Here is a 20,974-nt window from a genome sequence, read left to right on the forward strand (position 1 = left end):
AACAGACGGCAAGAGCCGGGCTCTGAGGGCTGAGATCTGGGTTTGCTCCCACACAGCAATTGCAGACTTCCAGAAATCCTTGATCTCAACAGTTCAGGGGGGGTGAAGCTCCGTGAGGGCTAATTAATTTTTGCAGAGGTGTGTGCGTAGCATAAATAGACCCTCAAAAAAAAATAATAAAAATAGATTTCGGCCAGGCTTTGTCAGCAGGAGCTGAGTTACAGACGTTGAACTTCAAAACGGGGCGAGAAATCCCCGCCTGTTTATTGGTGTCGTGCCCGTGACTCAGACCAGGGCCGTCCTGGCACGCTCCTGCTTGTGTTCAGGAAGCAGTCAGAGGGCACTGCTCTTATCTGCCTGTCCTCGTGCTCTGTGTTTATAGGATCTGGCTGGGTTTGAAAAAGAAACTTTTAATTTCCGAGTGACTTGGTAGCATGGTCTGTGTACTGCTTCAGCCTCTAAGTCCCCGTTCTGGGTTTTTGCCACCTGCTTGGCAATTCGAGTGAGTTCCCATATAAAGCCAGCCCCTACCCGAGCCTCCCAGACGCTCCCTGCTGGAAAGCAGGAGGGGAACGGGATGGGACAGGCAGGCTCAAGGCAATTGATACCGGAATAATCCCAGAATAATCCCAGAACGGTGCTGGTGCCACCCACACGTGCTGCCCTCATGTTCCCCTGGGCTCAGGGCCTTCACTGATAATTGATTTTTGTTATCAGACAAACACAGCTACAGCCTGCAGCATGCAGCACGTCGCAGACAAATTAATTGCCTGTGGGTGTAAACGCAGGTTATACGTGTGTCTGTGCTCCTGCATGGCCGTGCTGGAGTTTCAGGGACGTTGTCACAATTTAAAGGCTTTAATCCCAAATTTGCTCGTGGCTGCCCTGGTGCCCGCATCCCCAGGCTGCTGAAGGGCTGCTGGGTGCAGAGCTCGGGGTGTGGGGTTTGGTTTTCTGCACCTGACTCATGAACATCTCCACGTAACTCCTCGTGTCCCCATTTGGGGAACCTGTTCTTCATCATCTCAGGGGAAATCTCTCTTCCTCTTCCCCTTCCTCTCACACCATTTTTTTTTTTTTGCTCTTTTCTCATCATCTTTGGAAAATGCTCCAATTCCTCTCCCAGCATTGCATTAAAATGCACATTTTAGTGCAGAAAATGGGCTTTGCTGAGCAAAAACCTGTGTGAGAGCTGTAAATGCCCCCCATTTTCCCCTACTCCTACTTGCCATCCAGCTGGAGATTAGGAAAACCCATTTATTTTGCCTCCCTACCACTCCCCACCTATGGGCAGGACTAATTTAGCCTTGTTTTGTTGGAAATGGAGCAGCAGGGCACAAAAGGGACAAACTTTGCTCTTTTTTCAGTGAAGTCGTGTAATTGTCTGCAGAGGGTGCCTTGTGCTTGGTGCTGCCCTGCATTTGTGCTGCGGGCGAGGTTTAATTTTGGGAATTCATCACAGATCCTCTCTCAAAGAAACAGCGCTGCGAAGCAAGGTGGATTGTAGCATTTTAAATGATTTATATTAATACAAAACCTTACAGCTTTATATCGTTCTGTTGGAAAGCTCGTGCTCGCCTTAGCATTTTGCATAATGTGAGTATTGCATTTCCGAAGGAACAGCTTATTCTTAAGAACATAAATAAAATTGCGGGGAGGCAGCAATAGCTTTTCTGTTGCTATCTCACCGCGCTCATTAGCAAGGAGAATGGAGAAATGGTTCTCCATTCATTAGCAGTAAATAACTGGTGGGATTATCATACCTACTAATCATCGGGCCATTTGTAAATTCTCTATTAAGCACGTGCGAGCCAGCTTATGAATTGCACAATTGAAATCCAAGCTCATGCAGCTGTATCAGCGCATCTTTCCAGATCAGCTCCACGGCAAAGTCTGATTGTTTGCTGCACGGTTCCGCACTTTTGGAGCACCAGAAAGTTGTAGACACTTGGGTGGCTGGAATTAATTGCTGTAATTCACTGTAAAGCATTCACCATCCTGTGCGCCAGGGGGATCATAATGGGAGAGTGAAGTTGCTGCAGCCTTCTGCTCCGTGCTTTGAGGGAACAGAAAGTTGTGGTTGGGTTGTGTAAAGCCACAGGTGCTGTCTGGGGGGACACGCAGAAAGTTTTCCACGTAAATCTCTTACCTCTGAAAATGGCCCACAAGAAAGTTATGATTGCAAGATGTGCATCGTAACTTCTGCATCAAAATAAGAACACAACAGAGGTTTTTGTGAAGCACCACAACACAACAGCACCTTTCCTGGTGCTGTTAATTCCCCACTCATACGAATTCCAAAAGAATAGAAATTCACTGAAGAGTATTTTTTTTCTGTAATTTCCCGATAAAGTCATATTGGGTCTTCTAAGAGGAAGAAGAAGAGCTTTGTTCTGATATTTTATTCCACAAGTTTTTATCCAAAATATTTATCTTGGGCACCCCTGTGCTTTGGGAGGATTTGTAAAGCTTCTTGCTGTAAGAGACTGCAGAAACCTCAGTGGAAATGAAAAGTCCATGGAAGAGGGACAGGCATTGTCTGGATTTTTAAATCACCTGAGGATTACCTCCCCATAAGGAGGAGTAACATGTCCAAAATGATGGAAAACAGCTCAGCATCATCTTCCCTCAATAAAGAAGCAGTGGTCTAAAGCATTACACATGAATGTAATCCAAACAAATATTCCCTTTTCCAAGGAGATTTCTAGTATTAACCGATTAAAAAAATAATCTTTTTTTTTTTTTTTTCCTCTTCTTGCTAGATTTAAACCCTGGAGAAGCTTTAGCTTGGCTTAAAGAGGAGCTAAATCCATAACTCCCAGTAAATCATCAGCAAATGCAGATGAAATCCCGTGATGCCATATGGGATTCCCAGTTGTGTGAAGGCTGGGCCGAGCCCATTCTTTAGGAACTCTGTGGGGTTTTCATTGGGGCAAAGCAACCTCAGTGCTGGCCTTGGCTCGGTGTGGGAGCGGTGCTCGTGGGGTCTCAGCATGTGGTGTGGGGCAGGCATAAAAATAGCTGCGTGGGGCAGTGGGAAATTGTGAATACAGAAGGAAAGGGCTGGCTGCGGCTTCCTGTGAGGTACCCACATTTCTTCACTTCCTTCCCATGGTGGTGAGAACACGCAGTCAGGAGTGCTCGGCTTTCCTGTGCGGGTGTAGTCATATTGTAGGGTCTGCCCCCCGTGGGCTTTGGGAGCACTGGGAGCCTGTGTGCTCTGTTACTGATGGCCTGGGGCTGACCATGGGCAGCTCCAGGCCCGTGCGTGCCCCAAGGGACCAGGGCATGGTGATTAAGTGATGCCTTACTGTAAGGTTAATTGTAAGAAAAATCCTAAAAGATGTGCGCAGAGTCAGAAATTACACATTTTCCCCCAGAACTGGGGACGCCGGGTGTTTTCTCCTTCTGTAGGGGGGATAGGCAATGAAACCCTAATGTTTAACCACGGGGATTTCAGTGCTGGGTAAAGCTGGTGCTCAGAGGGGGAGCTGTCCCCTCTAAGCACAGGCATCTCCCCACACCCCAAACCCTCTGCAGAAGAAGCCTCAGTAGGAAACCCAAAAGCAGATGGCGTAAAAAGCCCCCAAGCTTCTCTCCCCGGCTGGTAGGGCCGCTGGGGGTCTTGGGGTATTTGAGGGCTTCCCACTGGGTCGTGCGTCTGCAGAGGGCAGCGGTGCTCAGTGCTCCCGGGGACATCGTGCCACACTGACCCGCCTGGACGGCCGCCAGGAAGCTTTCCCTCCATTTAATCAGGCCTTGCATTAATTATTACCTACCCGCCTGACTCGCTGCTGATGGCAAACCCCTGGGCTGAGGCCGAGGTCTGGCCCTTTCCATGTGCTCCCCGTGAGGACATCGTGGGCCTGGAGGAAAAGCAAACCAGGCTCTCTTCAAAACCTACTCACAGTATGTTTTTTTTACTTTTTGATTATGTTGAACCGAGGCCCCAAGAAGTAGAGCTGCCGACGCTGTGGCTCGCTTTGTTCACACGGAGCAGCCATCTGAGCCTGTGTCCGGGCCATTTGGGGTACTCGGCTTTCATTTTTAAACCTATCCCAAGAGACGGAGCTTCCGTAGCTCTGTTCTTTCATTAGCACCTTCCACACGTGGTGAAGCTGCCCATGGGGTGCGTGCGCTCCTGTGCTGACTTTTCCCCAGGGGATTTGGGGCTCATGGATGGGTTAAACCCTGCTGTGGTGGGTGGGAGCGGAGGAGCTGGGGTCTCCTCTCCATCCACATCACCAAAATGCACAGGGACCAGGGCACTCCAGCCACCCACCCCTGCTCCAGCTTCTCCGGCCTGGCTGCCCGGAGAGCCGGGGCAGGGCCCTTTCCCTACAAAGGCCGATTTTTCTGGAGGCCCATCTGGTGCGGGGAATCAAACCCCAGACGCGCCGTGAGCAAAGTGCAGCGTTTCTGCACTCATTTCCATTTCCCCCCGAGGACAAGGACGGAGGGGAGGCCCTGGGGTGCCCCCAGCCGCCGGCCACAGCAGCTCAGGGCCTGCGTCGTGGTGCCCTGGGGGTGCTGGCGGCGTTTTGGGGTGGGCACAGGGTGGGCTCGGGACCTGCTGTGCCCCGCTGGGGCTCTCGGGGTACCCAGCACCCCGGGAAGCAAGCGGCGAAGCCAAACTGTGATAATACCCATGGGTGATCCCGCTGCAGTTGCAGGGATGGGAGAACACCCTTTTGCTTCCCTATTTTCCCCCCTTTTCTCCTGTCGGAGCAGAAAACCAAGCGGGGGCTCGGATCCCTCCACCTGGGCAGCGTGGCCAAGCCCCCGGCCCTATTTTATTTGGGGCGGTGATGGGGGGGGGATCTGAGGAGGGCAGCGCCCTGAGGACACAGGGGGTGCGCTGGGGACCCCCTCACAGCCACTTCTGCCTAAGGGGGGGACACAGGAGGCGAGAAATCCCCGTCCCCCCCCCCGTGCCCCCCATCGCCAAGAGGCGGGGGCAGCGCCAGCGGGGGCGTAGCTTTGCGCAGCGCCCCCCCCTCCACCCTGCGCTCCCGGTGGGGAGCTTTAATTCCTTTTTTTTCCCCCATTTTCGCCTCCCCCCATCCCCCCCCCATCTCCCGGCGGGCTCGCTCTTTGTGTGGGAGGGAAGGAGCCGGCGGCTGGCGCTGGGCCCGGCGGTCCCCCCCCCCCTCTCTTTTTATTCCCCTCCTATCCATCCCCCCCCCCCCCCCTCCCCGAGCCCGGCAGAGCCGCGGCCGGCGCTGCGCAGGCGGGGCCGGGCGGCAGCGTCCATCTTCCCCGCGGGATGCTCCGAGATGGTCCTGCAGGAGAACGGCCCCTACCAGGTCGGGGGGGGGGGCCCGAGCCTCGGGTGGGGGGATTTGGGGGGGTCCCGAGGAGAACGGGAGCCGGGGAGGGGCCGGGCTTGGAGGGGGGACACGGGGAGGTGCGGGGCAGAGCAGCCGGAGGGATGGGGAGGGGGGGAGGGAGAGGGGGCTGCGCCTTCCTGCAGGTTTTTTGGGGTGTGGGGGGGGCGCAGAGGTGCGGGGGGGGGCGGGCTGGGCGCTGCGGCCCCGCTGCGCTCCCCCTCCGGCGCCCTGCAGCGCAGCGCCCCCACCAAAATACAGCCCCCCCTCTCCAAATACAGCCCCATCATCCCCAAATACAGCTCCCTCCCCAAATGCAGGTGCCCCCCCCCCCCCAAATACAGGACCCCCCCCCATGCCAAATTGCAGGTGCTGCGGGTTAGGGCCGTCCGCAGGGAGCTGCCCCCCCAGCTCCGTGCGCCCCCCGGGGTGGTGCTGGGGACCCGGCCTGGCGGTGCCCAGAACCAGCAGCAGCCCCCAGAAAAAAGGGGGTGGCCCGGGGGGGGCCAGGATCCCTGCCCTGACCCCTAAAAAGGCCCATCCCGGTCCCGGGGGGGGGGTTGGCAGCAGAGGTGGGGGCGCAGCGGTGGTGGCGGTGCGTGCCGAGCATCCTTTGGGTGGGGAGAGGGGCCCTGGGTGTTGCTGCGGCTCCGCAGCCCCTGGAATAGAGGGTGGGTGCTGCGGGGGGGTGCACCTGCCTGGGGAATGGCATTTTGGGGGCTCGATTGCCTGGGGAGGTTGTTGCCCCCCCCCAAATATCCGTGTGCTGCGGTGCTGGGAGACGAACGCGTGCGGACGTGCGGTGGGGTGCGTGCTGCAGGGCACCGCCGGCCACCAGAGATGGGCCCCAAGAGACGAGGCTCTGGCCAGGGCAGCAGCACAGCCTCGGGTTCCCCCCAGCTGCATTTAACCCGATTTCAGCCCGTGTCTCCTCCAAAATGCCAAATCCATCACGAAGGGGAAAGATATCTCTGCAAGTGTGTGTATACATACGGAGAAAAGGGTTCAGAAGCTGTTGCAGTGCGTGTTTTCACCGTAACAAACGCCACTGGGAATGAATTTCCCTTTTTAGCTCCTTGGGAAAAAAAAAAAATTAATACTAATAATCCCGTTGATTCATTCCCCGCTCGAGGGGCTCTGGTTTTGCTGCAGCTCCGAGCCTGTTGCTCTCGTACCTCGGTAAATGGTGCCATTGTTTCTGCACGGCGGATGTTTGCCCAGCACGCTGAGATCCCCGGCTGCATCGCGGGTCCCGGGGGAGCCGGTGCCTGGTGCCCGGTGCCCGGTGCTCGGTGCCTGGTATCCAGAGGCCCGGTGCCGGCCTGTTCGGCTTCCCTGCATGCTGCTGGCCCGGTTTTGTGCCACGGCAGCAGGGCTGCGTTGGATCTGTTTTAATCTCCGCTTGTTTACGAGCCGCTTTTCTCTCCTCCGGAACGATAAATCTGAGAGTGGAAGCAGGCAGAAAGAATGCAGAGCTCGCGGAAACGGTCCTTTGAATGTAATCTGTCCCCAAACACTGCAAAGAGACACAGAAACCCTGCCCCCCGAGGCCCGTTAACCTACAGGCCAAGATTTAATCCCGCTGCGGCTGATGATCCCGGGTTTGGGATCGAAGCGGAGGCAGAAATGATGGGATTTTGGCGGCCGCCCTGGGCGCTGCGGGGGGAGGAGGGTGGCGGTGTGTAGCTGCGCTCCCCGCATCCCTGCCCACACGCCTTTCCGGAGCTGCTTGGGATTTCTGGGAGCTGCAAAACAAATAGAGGAACAAGCCGGCGCGCTGGGAGAAGCCGAGGACATGTTTGGATTAGAGGAATTCAGCTGAAAAGCTCTGACCTGAGCACGGCTGGGAGAAGAGCCCGCACCAGGAGGGTGCTGGGCTGGTTGGGGTTAGGGACCCGCTCGCTTTGAGCTCAGCCTGGTTGCCCCATGGCCAGGAGACCCCAGGATGGGGCCACCACCGCCTCCACCAACGGGCATTTTCTAAAATCTGATGTAAAAACACCCCATACAGACCTCTGCGGGGTGGCTAAATGAGGACACGCAGCCTGAAGGCCACAAATAAACCGAGTATTAGAAAAAAAAGGATAAAAGTAATTTCCTCTTAGTTATTTCTTTCCCTGTTTCGTACTCTTTAATTTTCCCCTGCCAAAGATTTTGATCAGGGCTGTGTTTTAACAAATCCCTGCAGTGCAGGGGCACGACGGGTTGAAGGGACACCTCCTAGGAGATTTATTCAAACCTCTACGACAAGATAAATGTTCTGTGCCGTGGTGCTGGTGAGGTTTCTGTGAACGATCCACCGCAAAAATATCTCTGGGGAGGGTGCGCAAGCGGCCGGTGCTGTCCGAGTGCAGACCGCGAGGTGGAGGCCGGCTTCAGATCCCTGCACGGCCTTTCTGGGGAGAGCTTTGAGTGTTTTTCATTGAAATTCACTGGGAATTTGGGGTTTGTATCCAGTAACTCGGTAACCGGTGGTGTTTGGAGGCTGATGGTGAGCAGCGAGGGGCTGGATGCGTTTCTCCGAGCCTCCCCCAGCGGAGGAGGCTGACGTGTGCCAGCAATGTTTAGGAGCTTTTTATTGACCCAAACAAACGTTACGTGTGCGTGGCCTGGTTAAATTTAGATCCTCGCGTGCTCGTGAGCAATCGGCATGTTTAAACCACGAAGCAGCCCGTTTCCTTCCCTCGCCTGAGCCGACTGGAAGGCTGCCTTCCCCGGATGGGCTCATCCTCACCACGGGGGCACCAGCAGCACCCAGAGTCACCCAGAAACACCCCAAAACACCCAGTAAAACCCAGCAGCACCAGTAGGACCAGCAGCACCGTGGCACTGGCCGGGGCTTCACGCTCCCGTCGGCGCAGCCCCGAGCTGACCCGCTCCGTCCGTGCCCGCTGTAAGTTTTCCTTTTGTGCTATAAAAAGCCGAGCGGCCTCAGGTGGTTCTGGCAGCTTCTCCCCAGCGCTCCCATCGCGCGGCGCTGAGTGGAGGAGCGGCCGCTGTAACCATGGAGCCGCCTCGCAGCTGATGCAATCTGACGTCTGCTTCCCCCGTACCCAGGAGGGCTCGGCAGCAACGATGCCCGAGCCGAGCCCACCTTGCAGCACGGCCCCGTTTCGCTGCTGCTTGGGGTCCTGTGAGCCCACGGGTGCTGTGGGTGCCTCTCAAGAGGACGCTGGTTGCCAAAGGGTCGTGGGGCTGGTGCTGCACATCCCTGCTGGCCTTTGGCATCGCCTGGGCTGGCTCCCCGTGCTGGGACACCCAGCAAATGCCCCCATTTTGGGGCTGAGCTCTCGCCGGAGCTCAGCGTGACTTTATCTCTGGTCGTGGGCACCCCAACAGCACCACAGGCTGTGGGATCCCAGCCGCAAGCCCTTCCCCTCCCTTGCACGCTGCCTCCCCTCCCTGGGAGCTCCCAGGCCGATGGTGTCTGCAGAACCCCCCAAAAAACCCTTTTCTTGAAAAAAATGAGGGCCGGGGCGTACCGGCGCGGTGCCGTAGGCCTCATTGTACTCCGAACAAAGGTGCTCGGAGCAACCAAGGCGTTATCAGGGCGGACGTCAGTCAGGGTCCCCATTGTCGGGAGGGGAAGTTAATTTTAGGAGCAGCGGGAAATGGCACGGTGAGTCAGCGGCGGGGGGGGGCAAAAATAATGAAATGCCCGGATGGCAGCAGTTCCCAGCCGAGGCAAGGAGCTACAAATCACCGTCCTGGGAAAATAATTGGATTAAACAATCCTGCGTGTTTATTATCTTTTTCCTGACACTTTCAGGGCAGAGGAAGGCACAATTTGTGTGTCACCGCAGAGGTGAACTCCGCACCATGCGCATTTGGGGTGGGATGAAGTCAGTCGGGCTTGGCTCCACCATTTCGGCTGTGGGGCTGTTGCAGCTCGGGGTCCGACAGCCCCACAGCTGGGTCCCAGCAGAAACCAGCACCTCTACGCCACGTTTTAGGGCTCGCTGGGCAAACAGGACGTGAGGTCCATCCTCCGAAGGCTCCCCTATATAACCGCGTGTCCGGAGCTGCGCTCGCACGTCCCGCTTCCGTCCAGCTCCCGCGGGGCGGGTGGCGAGCCCAGGCTGCTGGGGCTCCGCTCGCTAACCCCTAGAAACCTTTTTTTTGCACCCAAAAGAACCACTTTGGGCCGGGAACACCCTGCTGGGAGCTCCCTGCTGCTGTCAAGGGACCCACGCAGCACCGGCCTGGCTCTGACATAAGACACCGGGATTTTTCCTGCCCTTGCGCAGCCGGCGAGGGCTCGGGGCTATTTTTACCCGGCGCTGCCAGTGGCTGGAGCGAGCCCTCGGCTTTCTTTCCTCCGCCGGCTCCCGCTAATCAGCCCCGGCCGCTGCCTTTGACTTTATTAGGGCAAGCTGCGGGCAGGGAGGCGGCGAGGCCCCGGCGAGCGAGGCCCCGTTGCCGGCGGGCGGCGGTGAGCGGGGTGCCCGGGGCCACGCTGCCATGTCCCCGCGGCACGGCGGGGAGCGGCGGGGAGCGCCCGGCAGCCGGGGCCATGAGCGGGGCCGGTGATGGAATGGCTGACATCATCGGGCAGGCATCCGCGCGGGACGTGGAGGGGAATTATAAAAAGGTAGGGGACAGAAAGGAGCCTTTTGTCTGCGCGCTGCGAGCGGCCCCCTGCTGCCAAGCGCCCTGCGCTGGGCACGGGGCTGTGGGCACAGGGATTGGGAATGGGGCTTGGGCACAAAGCTGTGGGCATGGGGTTTGGGAATGGGGCTTGGGCACAGGGCTTGGGAATGGGGCTTGGGAATGGGGTTTGGGCACGGGGTTGCAGGCACAGGGCTTGGGCATAGGTTTGGGCATGGGACTGTGGGCATGGGGTTTGGGGATGGAGCTGTGGGCATGGGGTTTGGGCATGAAGTTGCAAGCCTGGGGCTTCAATATGGAGCTCCAGGCGTAGGGTTTGGGCACAGGGCTGTCGTGCACAGGGCTATGGGACACGGGGCTGCAGGCACGGAGCTTCACGGTGCAAGGAGCGCAGAGCTGGGCTGCGTGTGACGTGCTGATTTCATGTGCTCGCTGGTGCCCTGTCCCCCGTTTGATGTGCTGCTTGGCAAAACTCCCCCTCCTCTGCGTGTCCTCGTCACGGCTTCTCCCTAAAAGACATTTCCAAACCCCTCCTCATGCCACGAAACCTGTAATTTTTAAGGCACCGTGCCACGTGGCTTGAGAGAATACGAAGGGTTGACCTTATTTTGTATTTTACGGCACATCCACCCATCAAAACAAGTGTTGTGCAATTAGAATTTCTGTTGGTAAACCCAATCATAGCCTTTGTACTTCACGGAGATAAAAAAAGGCGCTGCGTACGGGCCTGGGACTTTAAATATAGTAATTGTCCATGTCTGGTAATGACAGACCCTGGCAAAAAATAGCGTCCGGGTGCTCCCGTGGGGACCAGGCAGCCCCGGGCTGGTGGGGCCATGTCCCCTGATGTCCCCCATAGGTTTTAACCCCTCGCTCAGACAGGGCTGGCACTGCCCTGCAGGCTCTTGGTCCTGCCTGAATATTTACAACATTCATCAGCCTGGTATTTGCTGCATGGCTCTTTCCTTCCAAACATTTTGGGCAGGGTATTAACAAGCAGTGCCTCTGCTCGTCCCTGGCTCGTACCGATCGTCCCAGCCCCAGAAACGTCCCTGCTGGAGGTGGATGGTCCCGAAGCGCGATGGTGGAGCCCGGCAAAGTGCTGCTACACCTGAAACGGGGATAAATATTTCATGTGCACTCTCGGCTTGCTATTTTGGGCGATGGCTGCAAGGAGTGAAGGCCGCTAATACAGCCAGCCAAGCGGGGTGGACGAACAGAGCCGCCCCTCAAGGGACATAAATAATACAGCGTGGGGATATGGGGCGGGCTGCTCTTCCCAGAAAACACGGAAATCCTGTTAGGATCGCCTCGATGCACCCCAAAGGACAGGGCTTGTGTGGGAAGCAGGCACACGTTGGACAAGATTTGGGGTCTTGGCCAAAGATGGGATTTTCGTGGTGCCTCCACACTCAAATCAAGATGGGCGTACACGGGGAGGTAGGGATGAATGGCTCTGTAAGCTGAGAGTTGGAAATTCCCGTGCTCACCGATTGCTGTGTATGTGCAGGAGAAAATACATTCAAAAATGGGTCAGGAAGAGCTAAAATGGGTCAGGCAGCCATAGCGGTGTAACGCTAATGAACGGGGCAGCACTCGGCACTCGCCACCTTCGTGCCCATCCCGTGCACCGGAGGAGCTGCAGGAGGCAGCAGGGTGCTGGGACAGAAACGGGCACGGGCAGAAAGCAGCAGAAAACATCAACCCAACAACGTTTTTTTTTTTTAAAAAAAGATGTTTTATTATTATTATTTTTTCCCCACTGGCAAACACGGAAGGTGTTTGCTGCTGGTGCCGACGAGCTCTCTCCAAGGAACGGGGACGGCCTCGCCGCGATGTGTCGGGGCAGGCGCACGTGGAGCAGAGCGGAGCGGTGATTAAGAGCACAAATTGCTCTGCACAATCAGCAAACAGCGGAGAGAAAATTGCAGTAGGCGTGCAAACAGCAATAATTGCAGCGTGCGGGGTGGAGGAGCAGCGTCTGGCAGCCTCAGCTCCTCCCAGCGAGATGCCTTCCTCTCATGGGGGCTGCACCTCACTTGGAAATGCTCCCACCTGGTTTGGGGACCTCATCCACCAGTGAAGCAGGAATCCCACCGTGTCCTGTAAAAATCACAGGCTAACAGAGCAGCCTTCAGCAATACGACTGACCCCCCTTTTGGAAATACGTGTGGTTTTCATTTCCATGTCAAAATGCATATTTAAATAACATGTTTTTATATTTTCCTTGCTACTACCTTTACATTTTACTCAACACATTTTTTTTTATATACAAAGGATGTTTGATAGTCAAAAAAAAAAAAAAAACACGTGCAATTTTCCTTCTCAATTTCCAGTTTTCAGTGCTCAGCTCAGGATGTATAATGCAGCTGGTGGGTAATTTATCTAAAGCATAAAGTTCAGCTCCCTCAGGCATATTACATTTCTTAGTAACTGTTCCCTATTTTATAATAACAAATAGGGCTCTCGATTTCTTTATGGTCATTATCCTGTGTCTGTTTTATAAAATGGGAGACGCTGAGTTCGGTACTGGGAATACTGTTATTTAGGATCCTCAATAACGGCCTGGCGGAGAAAACAAATTGCACATTGATTAAATGTACAGATGTCAAACGGGGAGCAGCTGCAGCCTCGTCGGGACACGGGGCGAAATTATGAAAGGTCTGGAGAGAGAGAGCACCGTCTGAAGGGGGAAAATGCGTGAGAGTGGTCTGCAGCTCTGTGTGTTTTAAGGCAAAACAGCGATTTTGGGGATGGGATGGGATGGGATGGGATGGGATGGGATGGGATGGGATGGGATGGGATGGGATGGGGTCCTCTGTCCGGCAGCAGCCCGTGGAGGTGCCTCTGGCTCCCGGTGTCTGGGCAAGACGGGAAAGCCTGGGCATGGAAAAGAGGCAGATGGGAGGGTAAGGGCGAGGATCGCCTCGGTGGCAGAAGGGAGGAGGAGTATCCGTGCTTTCATGAAATATTAACGTGCCTTGGGGACGTACCCGGGGATGCATCTGGCACTCGGAAGCAGCTGAGCTCCGAGCCGGGTCGCCAGTAACCTCTTTTTGAAGGAGGAGGCTGCCCAGTCTACATTAATCTACCAGTATTGCTTCCAGCCCTGCTCACGCGTGGCCAGGGGCCGCGATGGGCAGCACGAGGGACACACGTGGGCAGCCCCCGCCCTGCCCTTACCCCACGGAAAGATCTGGTTTCCCTGCGGTACGTCTTGTTGCTTCGTCTCTCCTTGGTTGCTCCTCCAAATAGCGGCCTCTCTCCCGAGATCCCCAAGGGGGGGGGAAGGCTGCCAGGCCGGGAGCATCTTCACTAAGCAGTGGCTTGCATGGGAAAAAAAAGAAGAAAAATTATTCGAGGGTGTTTGCCTTATGTTTTTCGAGCGTTGTCTCTGATCTATTTTTACTTTAGTCTCTGTGCTGCTACCACCAGCAGGGCTGGCTGTGTTTCCTCGAAATGCAGACTGAGGCCTTGCCTACTCAAAGTTTAAAAAACAGCATAAAAAAAATAATATCCAGGCGGTCTAGGTTGTGACTTTTGAGAACAGGAGCTGAACTTGGAAAATCCAGTACCCCTTGATGCCGGGGGGATTACTTTTAATATTTTTGAGTAATTTGTAGTGGTGAAAAAGGAATTAGGTTACAAATGAAGCATGTGTTTTGGTAAGGGATTGGCAATGTAATGGCAGCGGTCAGCACCAGAGTTGCATTAAATGATTAGCTATTTGTAGCTAATGATATACGTTTCGTGATATGTCACTTCCTTCTGTCAGATAAAGATATTTTATTTTAGTTAGGTGAAATATGGGAGGCACGTCTATATGGGCAGCGTGGGTTGCGGTCCGTGCCTGCCTGCTACGGTTTCTGCTGTTGGGTATCCCTGGGAAGTTGTTCTGTGTTACACTGAAATGCAATGTTTCAGGGCTTCCAAATGTTCCTTCTGCCAATATATTTGCCTTCTTTTAAGAAGTTGTAGCCAGCATGGGCGCATAATCTGTTACCGACAGCCAGCGGTGTGGTAGTGCTGTTAATTTGGGTCTGGATCTGTGATTCTCACTTACTGCACACCAATTACTTCCACAGCCATCGATGGGTGATTCCTCGTAAATCATTTTGTAGCCTGACTTTATCCCAAATACACACACGCATGAATGCATTTTTAAAGCCATGGATAATTTGATGGCAACGGTTAAAAACCCACCTGCAGGTCGGTTGCCCAGAGGACCATGTAATTTGGGACGGTGCCTCTGGGGGAAGTGGAGGCACTGCTGGTGCCAACACAGCCTCGGTGGCTGTGTGTACCCCGAGATCTCAGCGGATATAAGTCCCTATGTGCATCAGGAAGGCTCCCCGGGTGCTGAGCCCCCTTGTGCACGGGCCTGGCCGCGGTGCCAGTGACCCCACTGCCCGCCTGACACCTCCCTGCGCTCCTTCCCTTGCAGGCGCAGAAGAATGAGCGCGAGTCCATCAGGCAGAAGTTGGCACTGGGCAGCTTCTTCGACGATGGCCCGGGACTGTACACCAGCTGCAGCAAGAGCGGCAAGCCCAGCCTCTCCTCCCGGTACGTGGGGCACGGGTGATGGTGGGGGGAGCTGGGGCTGGGGTGGGAGAAGGGCTGGGTAGCGGGGTTTGCCATGGGAATCTCTGTGTTGAGCCTCCTGAAATACCTGCAGCATTGCCTGGGGATACAGCAAGGTCTCCAGCTTTCCAGACAAGAAATTTGGGGAAACGAGTGTGCAGGGAGCAGAGCTGCAGCGTGGTCCTGACCTGGGGGCTTGTGAGCTGTGGTGTGATGGGGACGGGCCCCAGGTGTGCTGGGGAGGGCCTGGATGTGTTCAGCTGCCGGGGGGGGCCCACAGCACTTGGAAAGCCTCCCACACCCGGGTACTGACAGACTGCTGCCGTGGCATGGCCACAAAAAACCTGGGAGAGGTGTAAAAGCAGGAGGAATGCTGCTAGCACAGCAGAGAGGTGCAGTTGCAAAATTCGACTGAGCTGGAAGGCATCTGAAAGGGAAAGCTGCTGTGCGCTGTGTAGTTACAGCTAAACCAGTAACCACTACCTCGTAATTACGGTGCAGGGCTAATTAACGCTGCGCAGCAGGGTTTGGCAGCTGTGCCATGAGAAAATACCAGGTGTACCTGAATGCTTTGGCTTTTTGTTAGTATTTATAGCCCGGGCAAAGCACTGGTACACGCTGCGTGTGTCAGGACACCCACAGGCTCTCAGAACCAGCAGAGGCCGACCCGCTCCTGGAGAAGGGGCTGGCACTGCTCAGTCCCTTAGCCATGTTTCAGGTGCCACATGGACACAGGCTGGATGTGAGGGGGGTGACAGTCCCTGTCCCTGTCCCTCCACGTGGTGCTCCCAGTCCTCGTCCCAGTACCATGAGGCAAGTACAGGGCACAGCCACGCGCTGTAGCATCCTCTTCCAGGCCGGTCGCTGCCTCTCAGCTGCTCACTGCTTTAATCCAGGCTTTTTACAACATGGCCAGCATCCTGTTCCTACCACTCCAGTGCTCCCAGAGGTACCTCTCTGCTAGCAGACGTGTGGTTTGGGCATTTAGGTCACACTCTTGACACGCAGGCATCCCGCAGGCCCCATTTTGCACTTGCTCTTCCCTTTCTGCGTGAAGCAGTTTTAAGCCAAGCCGAAGGCAGCATCCTGCCCCCCGTCCTGGGTACCCATGTTTATTTAGCCTGGCTTAACAGCCTGTGTGTAATTATTAATGCTAACGTAGAGTAATGAATGAACAATACCACGAAACCTAATGTAAAATTAGAGCTTGCTGCCTGTAAGTACAGATATAAACCCCCTTGTTGCAGAGCTTGTGCGTGGGCCTGCCCCCATCTTAGGCACGTGGTGGTGCGGCCTGGTAGTGCTGGCACAGGAAACCTCTGCTTCCTGGGGATATTTTTTAATACGAATTTGGAACATGAGCAAAGACTGAGCAGGATCTGTAGGAGGCAAATGGGCCGGGCCCTGACGTCAGGTGCCTGGGACACACAGCGGGAAGGCTGATAACTGCAGTCATCAGCTGCTGTGCCCGATGAACGCCACTGTGGGGTTTCATAAATATGGTTTTGTAAAAGGAGTCACTTCCTGGTGTGCTATGAGATGTTTATCTGACCAGAGGCACCAGATGAAGTGGTTTCACCCAGTTCTCAGTACACCACGTGTGCTGCTCCAAGCCTGCCCCAGCCAGTCAGCTGCACAGGGCTGACTGGGATGTGGGAATGGCTGAACTGGGAGCAGACTGCCTGCATTCAGCAGGGCCAGTGCTGGTTCTGGAGGGGTCAGTGCTTGGCCTGAAGCTACCGAATGTGGTCATCGATGAGCTGGAAATCTGTGCGATATCACGGCTCATAACTCAAGTGGTAGCGGGAGTGAAATCATCTGGGATTTGGGAGACTGCGCTGGGTGACAGGGGTGCCTCCTCCCCTCCCTCCTGCCCTTGCCTTGCTCAGCAGTGGGGTTTGGGGCAGTGCTGCTTCCCTTCTCCCTCTCACTTAGGAGCTGATTGCTAACTGTGGTTATTTGAGCAAAAACCGGGGAGGTTTCAGCTGTAGAAGCAGCCGTGCGATGCAGCGCTGCCTCTTGGCCACATACAGGCTTACTGCCCTCCTAAATAAATCATTTTGGTCATCCCACGTTATTTGGTATTAAAGGCCACCCGCGATGACGAAGCTCTGCGGTATCTCAGCAGTTCTGAAGTTCATCAATAGATGGTGGTAGAGGCTTTGTATCGGGTAGAGACTTTAGCGTTGCGGAGCCGGGCGCTCTCAGTTCCTTGGGGATGCCCCTTAAAAACCTGGCCTGGCTCAGAGGAGGCAGCCTGCCTGGGATTTGTCACCATCAGCACCAGCATTTGGCCCTGCTCTGCTGCTGGTGGGGCTTTGGGGCCGAGCAGGGCATCGGTGTTGCAGGTCCACCACAGGGCATGGCCACGGAGGAGAGGCAGCTGCATCGGGCCACAGCCTGGCACCGAGGCGGTTCCTCTCAGCGTGTGAGAGTGGAGGTGTTTTTGGTGTGTTTCCACGTCAAATAACAGCTCTGGGACCATCTTCTGAGGGAAAAAAAGTGGTTATATTTTTCTTAGGTCAGTGCAAAATCAGGCAAGCAGGGCCTGCTGCTGCTGGTGCTGCAGTACCTTGCCTGCAGGCCCTGTCGACATGGTGGGGGGAAGCGCAGGATCCCAGCGCGGTGTCCAGCCCCATTCCTGTCCCCATCCCCGTCCCATCCCCGTGTTGTCACCTCTCCTTCCCCTGCAGGCTCCAAAGCGGGATGAACCTGCAGATCTGCTTCGTGAACGACAGCGGCAGCGACAAGGACAGCGACGCCGATGACAGCAAGACAGAGACCAGCCTGGACACGCCTTTGTCACCCATGGTAGGTCTGGGGGAGCCTCTCACAGGGGTGTGGGGCACAAAAACCTTAACGCCATCCCTAATGGGAACCCGTGGAGAGCCGAGCCTATTAAAACAGCAACACTAAACCCCAGAGCAGCATCTTCAGTGGTCAATAAAAGAAATGCAGGGTGCTGAGTGGCAGATAGCACATTGCCCCTGGGTAGCAGAGACCTGCTGCTGACACCAGCCACATCCATGGGCAATGTCCCTTCTCCGCCCTCCTTTCTCCGTGGGTCTGGTAATTGCCCAGGCAGTAATGGATTCGAAGCCATATCAGCTCCCACCAGCTTTCATCTCCTCTTTTCCTCTGTGAATATAACACAGAGGCCCCAGACATGTGCTAGGCTTTCCTCCAGATTAACCAGCCCATCCTCTAAACACCCATTGATGTGCCTGGCTCCCCTTTGAATTTCATGTGCTCAAGCTGCCATTGGTACTCAAAGGAGGCAAAATCACTGCTTGGTTTTTAAAAATAATCTTGCAGATTTAATTTTTAAAAAATAATTTAAAAAAAAAAGTATGTTTCACCTTGCCTGTAGAAATCATGCCATTTGTGAGCGCACAAAAAGGCAACAAGGTGCAAGCCAACTGCTTTGCTCTGTCCCCGCTGGCGGCGGCGGTGGCGGTGCCGGGCTGTAACGGCTGCGTGTCTGCTTCCCTAGAGCAAGCAGAGCTCTTCCTACTCCGACAGAGACACGACCGAGGAGGAGTCCGAGTCCCTCGATGACATGGATTTTCTCACCAGGCAAAAGAAACTCCAAGCCGAAGCCAAAATGGCCTTGGCTATGGCAAAGCCCATGGCCAAAATGCAGGTGGAGGTGGAAAAGCAGAACAGGAAGAAATCTCCGGTAGCTGATCTTGTAAGTGCGGGGCTGGGACCTCTGCCCATCGCTCCTCTGGCTTTATTGTAAATAATTACAAGTGAAAACAATTACAGATAATTCAGGGAAATAATTAAAGAGTTTAAACTTTATTTCCAGCTGCCACATATGCCTCATATAAGCGAATGCCTGATGAAGAGGAGCTTAAAACCCACTGATTTGAGAGACATGACTATCGGGCAGCTACAAGTGATAGTCAATGATCTCCACTCACAGATAGAAAGTAAGTGATATTTGTTTAATTCTTCTTTGGCATGTCCCATCTACTTCAGGGTATACATAAAAATGTTGGTAAATGTACAATAACACAAATACAAGTGGCACTGCAGAAGCTGGAGGTGGATTTTTTGCCAGATTCTTCTCCTTTTTGCCTTTTTTTTTTCTCCCCAAAGCACTCGGAGTGCTCTGTAACGTAGGGATGGTGGTGGCAGCATTGCTCCAGCACCTGACGCATCGTTTGTAACTCAAAACCTTGTCGGGTAAAAATAGTCTCAGGACATCTGGAAGCTGCTGCCAGTTTTATGCCTTTATGCAGCTTTATGGCTGCGTTTTCCTGTGATGCTGTGCTGTGGCATCAGGAATATCCACAAAGGGGGAAACTCCAGACTAGCAGGCAGCCTGGGCACATAGATTCTGGTGAACGTGCTGCTCAGGCAGCTTGCAGCGAGTTAACGTGTTTCATGGGTCCTTGCATTTGCCTCCTTGTCTGTCTTTGCTCTCTCCAAAGGATCCAGGGTTTTTCCCCCAGGCATCTCCACCTTCCAGTGCCAACAATTAATTAATCTTGGAGGAAACTTCTCCGGTGGCTGTAGGTCAAAAAAATGAAAAAAATGTTTTTTGGGCTCCCTTGCTGCTCTGTAATTGCTCACGTTTGTTAATTAGCAACCCTCCTGGCAGCCCCAGAGCCCTCTGCTAGGGATGTTGAGCTGCTCGGAGACTGCCCCTGGTTTCTGCCCGCAGGCGGGCAGCAGCAGCCGCTCCTCTTCCCATGTTCACATGACAGGCAGGGATGCTGCTCAGGGGGGCAAGTGGTGCCTAAATACCCCCAGGCTGGATGCTTGCTGCAGTTTTTATTGCCCAGGACTCTTCAAAAGCTGTAGCACTGGGGCTAAAACCCCCGAAGCACTAGGAAATTTATTCAATTACAATATTACAAACTCACCCCCTGGCACAGCACCAACTCCCCGCCTTTCTCTCCGGCCCCAGGCTTGAACGAGGAGCTGGTGCAGCTGCTGCTCATCCGGGACGAGCTGCACACGGAGCAGGACGCGATGCTGGTGGACATTGAGGACCTGACCAGGTGAGGGGGGGTCCGTGTGCGCTTCCCTTCGCTCAGGACCTGGCTCTGTGGTGGCAATGTGGACGGGGCTTCTTTTAGCAGAGTTTCGGTCCTAGACGATTTGGGTTGGCGGTGACAAAGCACTCAGGGTTTGGGGGCCAAAATCCCACAAAAGCAGGAGCTGCAGGGAGACAAGCACCAGAAAAGCAGGCTCGACCCTGCACAGGTGTCTCCTGTGCTTTGGAAAACGCTTCGCTTCCAAAATGCAGTGAGCAGGGGTTCAGTAAGCAGAGGGATTTGGCAGCCCGGGCAGCGCCGCGGTGGCGGTGCCACATCCTGGCATTGTTTGTGGCCAAGAAAGCCTCAGTTCCCTGCGGAAGATGAGGAAGTGCCTGAGGCTGAAGCAGACCCCGCAGGGAAGGTGTTTCCTGGCCGGGGAAGCATTTCCTTCCTGACCTGGAGCAGCCGAGCCAGCCCACCCCTGGCCTCTCTCAGGGCTGCATTTCCTTGGGAAGTGCTGCCAGAGCAGCACAGCTCTGGCCATGCCTCCATCGGTGTGGGTTTGCCTCCCTCCCACTGATTACCAGTAACAGGGCTGCTTCTTTCCCTCCTCCCAGACATGCCGAGAGCCAGCAGAAGCACATGGCAGAGAAGATGCCGGCAAAGTAAACCGAGACGCCGTCAGAGCAGAGATGGAGCTCGCCTGTCCTTCGCTTCTGTGTCTGTACAAATGCTGATGTCCACGGTGGCGCACCAGAAAATCAGTGTTAGTCATTGGTCGTGTCCGAAGCTTTATGTCCGGTGATTGGCCTCTGCTTCTTAATTTATTTTAATTTTTTTACTCGTGCCACTAAATATCAGGCATTTTAATAATATTATTACAGAAAATGTACAGTACTTATAACATTATAAATCATGGATGAGAAGAGAGGGTAGTTTAACTTTATTTTTGGTTGCTTAGAGATTTTAAGTTGAACAATATTTTACCATTGACTACTTTTTTATCCTTCACTGTAGTTTTAAATAAAGAGACTGTACTTGACGGTGCTATACAAGTCAAAAAATACATGCCTGCCTCGTAGTGAAGTTGTAGCTTTCAGTAATATGTACATTTTAATCAGTTTTCAACATTTTGTGAATGTTGACTACCTGACATTCATTTTTAGATGTGCTATTAACATTCAGTTGGATTCAAAGAGTTACCTTGGAAGTTTTATGTATAAAGATGTAAAATAAAAATTTAAAAAATTGTTTCATATGATATGTCTTTTTGTTGACTAGTGGTTGACTTGGTGATGCACCAGTAATGTACTCGTCTAACTAAATGTGCAATTCCTAATTTGCCATCACCAGAAAGAGCCTTTTTTGCCGATCACATAAAACTATGGAGAGAAGACAGGATTTTTGTAGAGTTATTTATTTGTAAGTTCATAATGTATGTATGACATGGACTTAAGATATTCTTCT

The 20,974-nt window shown here is 54.2% G+C and overlaps 1 protein-coding gene and 1 long non-coding RNA gene across 8 annotated transcripts in view; one reads left to right on the plus strand and one right to left on the minus strand.

Annotated features, from left to right (window-relative positions):
• The window catches only part of SCHIP1 (schwannomin interacting protein 1), a 138,309-nt gene extending 117,546 nt beyond the window's left edge, over nucleotides 1-20,763 (plus strand). For 3 of the 6 annotated variants that reach the window (XM_027464715.3, XM_027464718.3, XM_027464717.3), the window contains 6 exons: nucleotides 14,380-14,498; nucleotides 17,210-17,327; nucleotides 18,010-18,207; nucleotides 18,328-18,451; nucleotides 19,435-19,528; nucleotides 20,125-20,763. In XM_027464715.3, coding sequence (XP_027320516.1) covers nucleotides 14,380-14,498; nucleotides 17,210-17,327; nucleotides 18,010-18,207; nucleotides 18,328-18,451; nucleotides 19,435-19,528; nucleotides 20,125-20,176 — 705 coding nt within the window. In that variant the 3' untranslated portion in view covers nucleotides 20,177-20,763. Of the gene's footprint in view, nucleotides 1-5,261; nucleotides 5,307-9,365; nucleotides 9,919-14,379; nucleotides 14,503-17,209; nucleotides 17,328-18,009; nucleotides 18,208-18,327; nucleotides 18,452-19,434; nucleotides 19,529-20,124 lie in introns of those variants that run through there. The other 3 variants (XM_027464719.3, XM_072042759.1, XM_005027582.5) reach the window with 3 other exon arrangements.
• On the minus strand, nucleotides 1,560-7,032 carry LOC140003246 (uncharacterized). Of its 2 annotated transcripts, none has more exons than XR_011811565.1 (3): nucleotides 6,503-7,032; nucleotides 6,321-6,402; nucleotides 1,560-3,866 (listed from the first exon to the last, which is right to left on the minus strand). It is a non-coding gene; the product is annotated as an uncharacterized lncRNA (long non-coding RNA). The 2 variants fall into 2 exon arrangements; XR_011811566.1 differs by having other exon boundaries at nucleotides 1,560-2,202; nucleotides 3,780-3,866; nucleotides 6,321-7,032.
• Nucleotides 20,764-20,974: the final 211 nt, after the last annotated feature.

The sequence above is a fragment of the Anas platyrhynchos genome, chromosome 9, assembly GCF_047663525.1.
Source record: "Anas platyrhynchos isolate ZD024472 breed Pekin duck chromosome 9, IASCAAS_PekinDuck_T2T, whole genome shotgun sequence".
Taxonomy (NCBI): domain Eukaryota; kingdom Metazoa; phylum Chordata; class Aves; order Anseriformes; family Anatidae; genus Anas; species Anas platyrhynchos.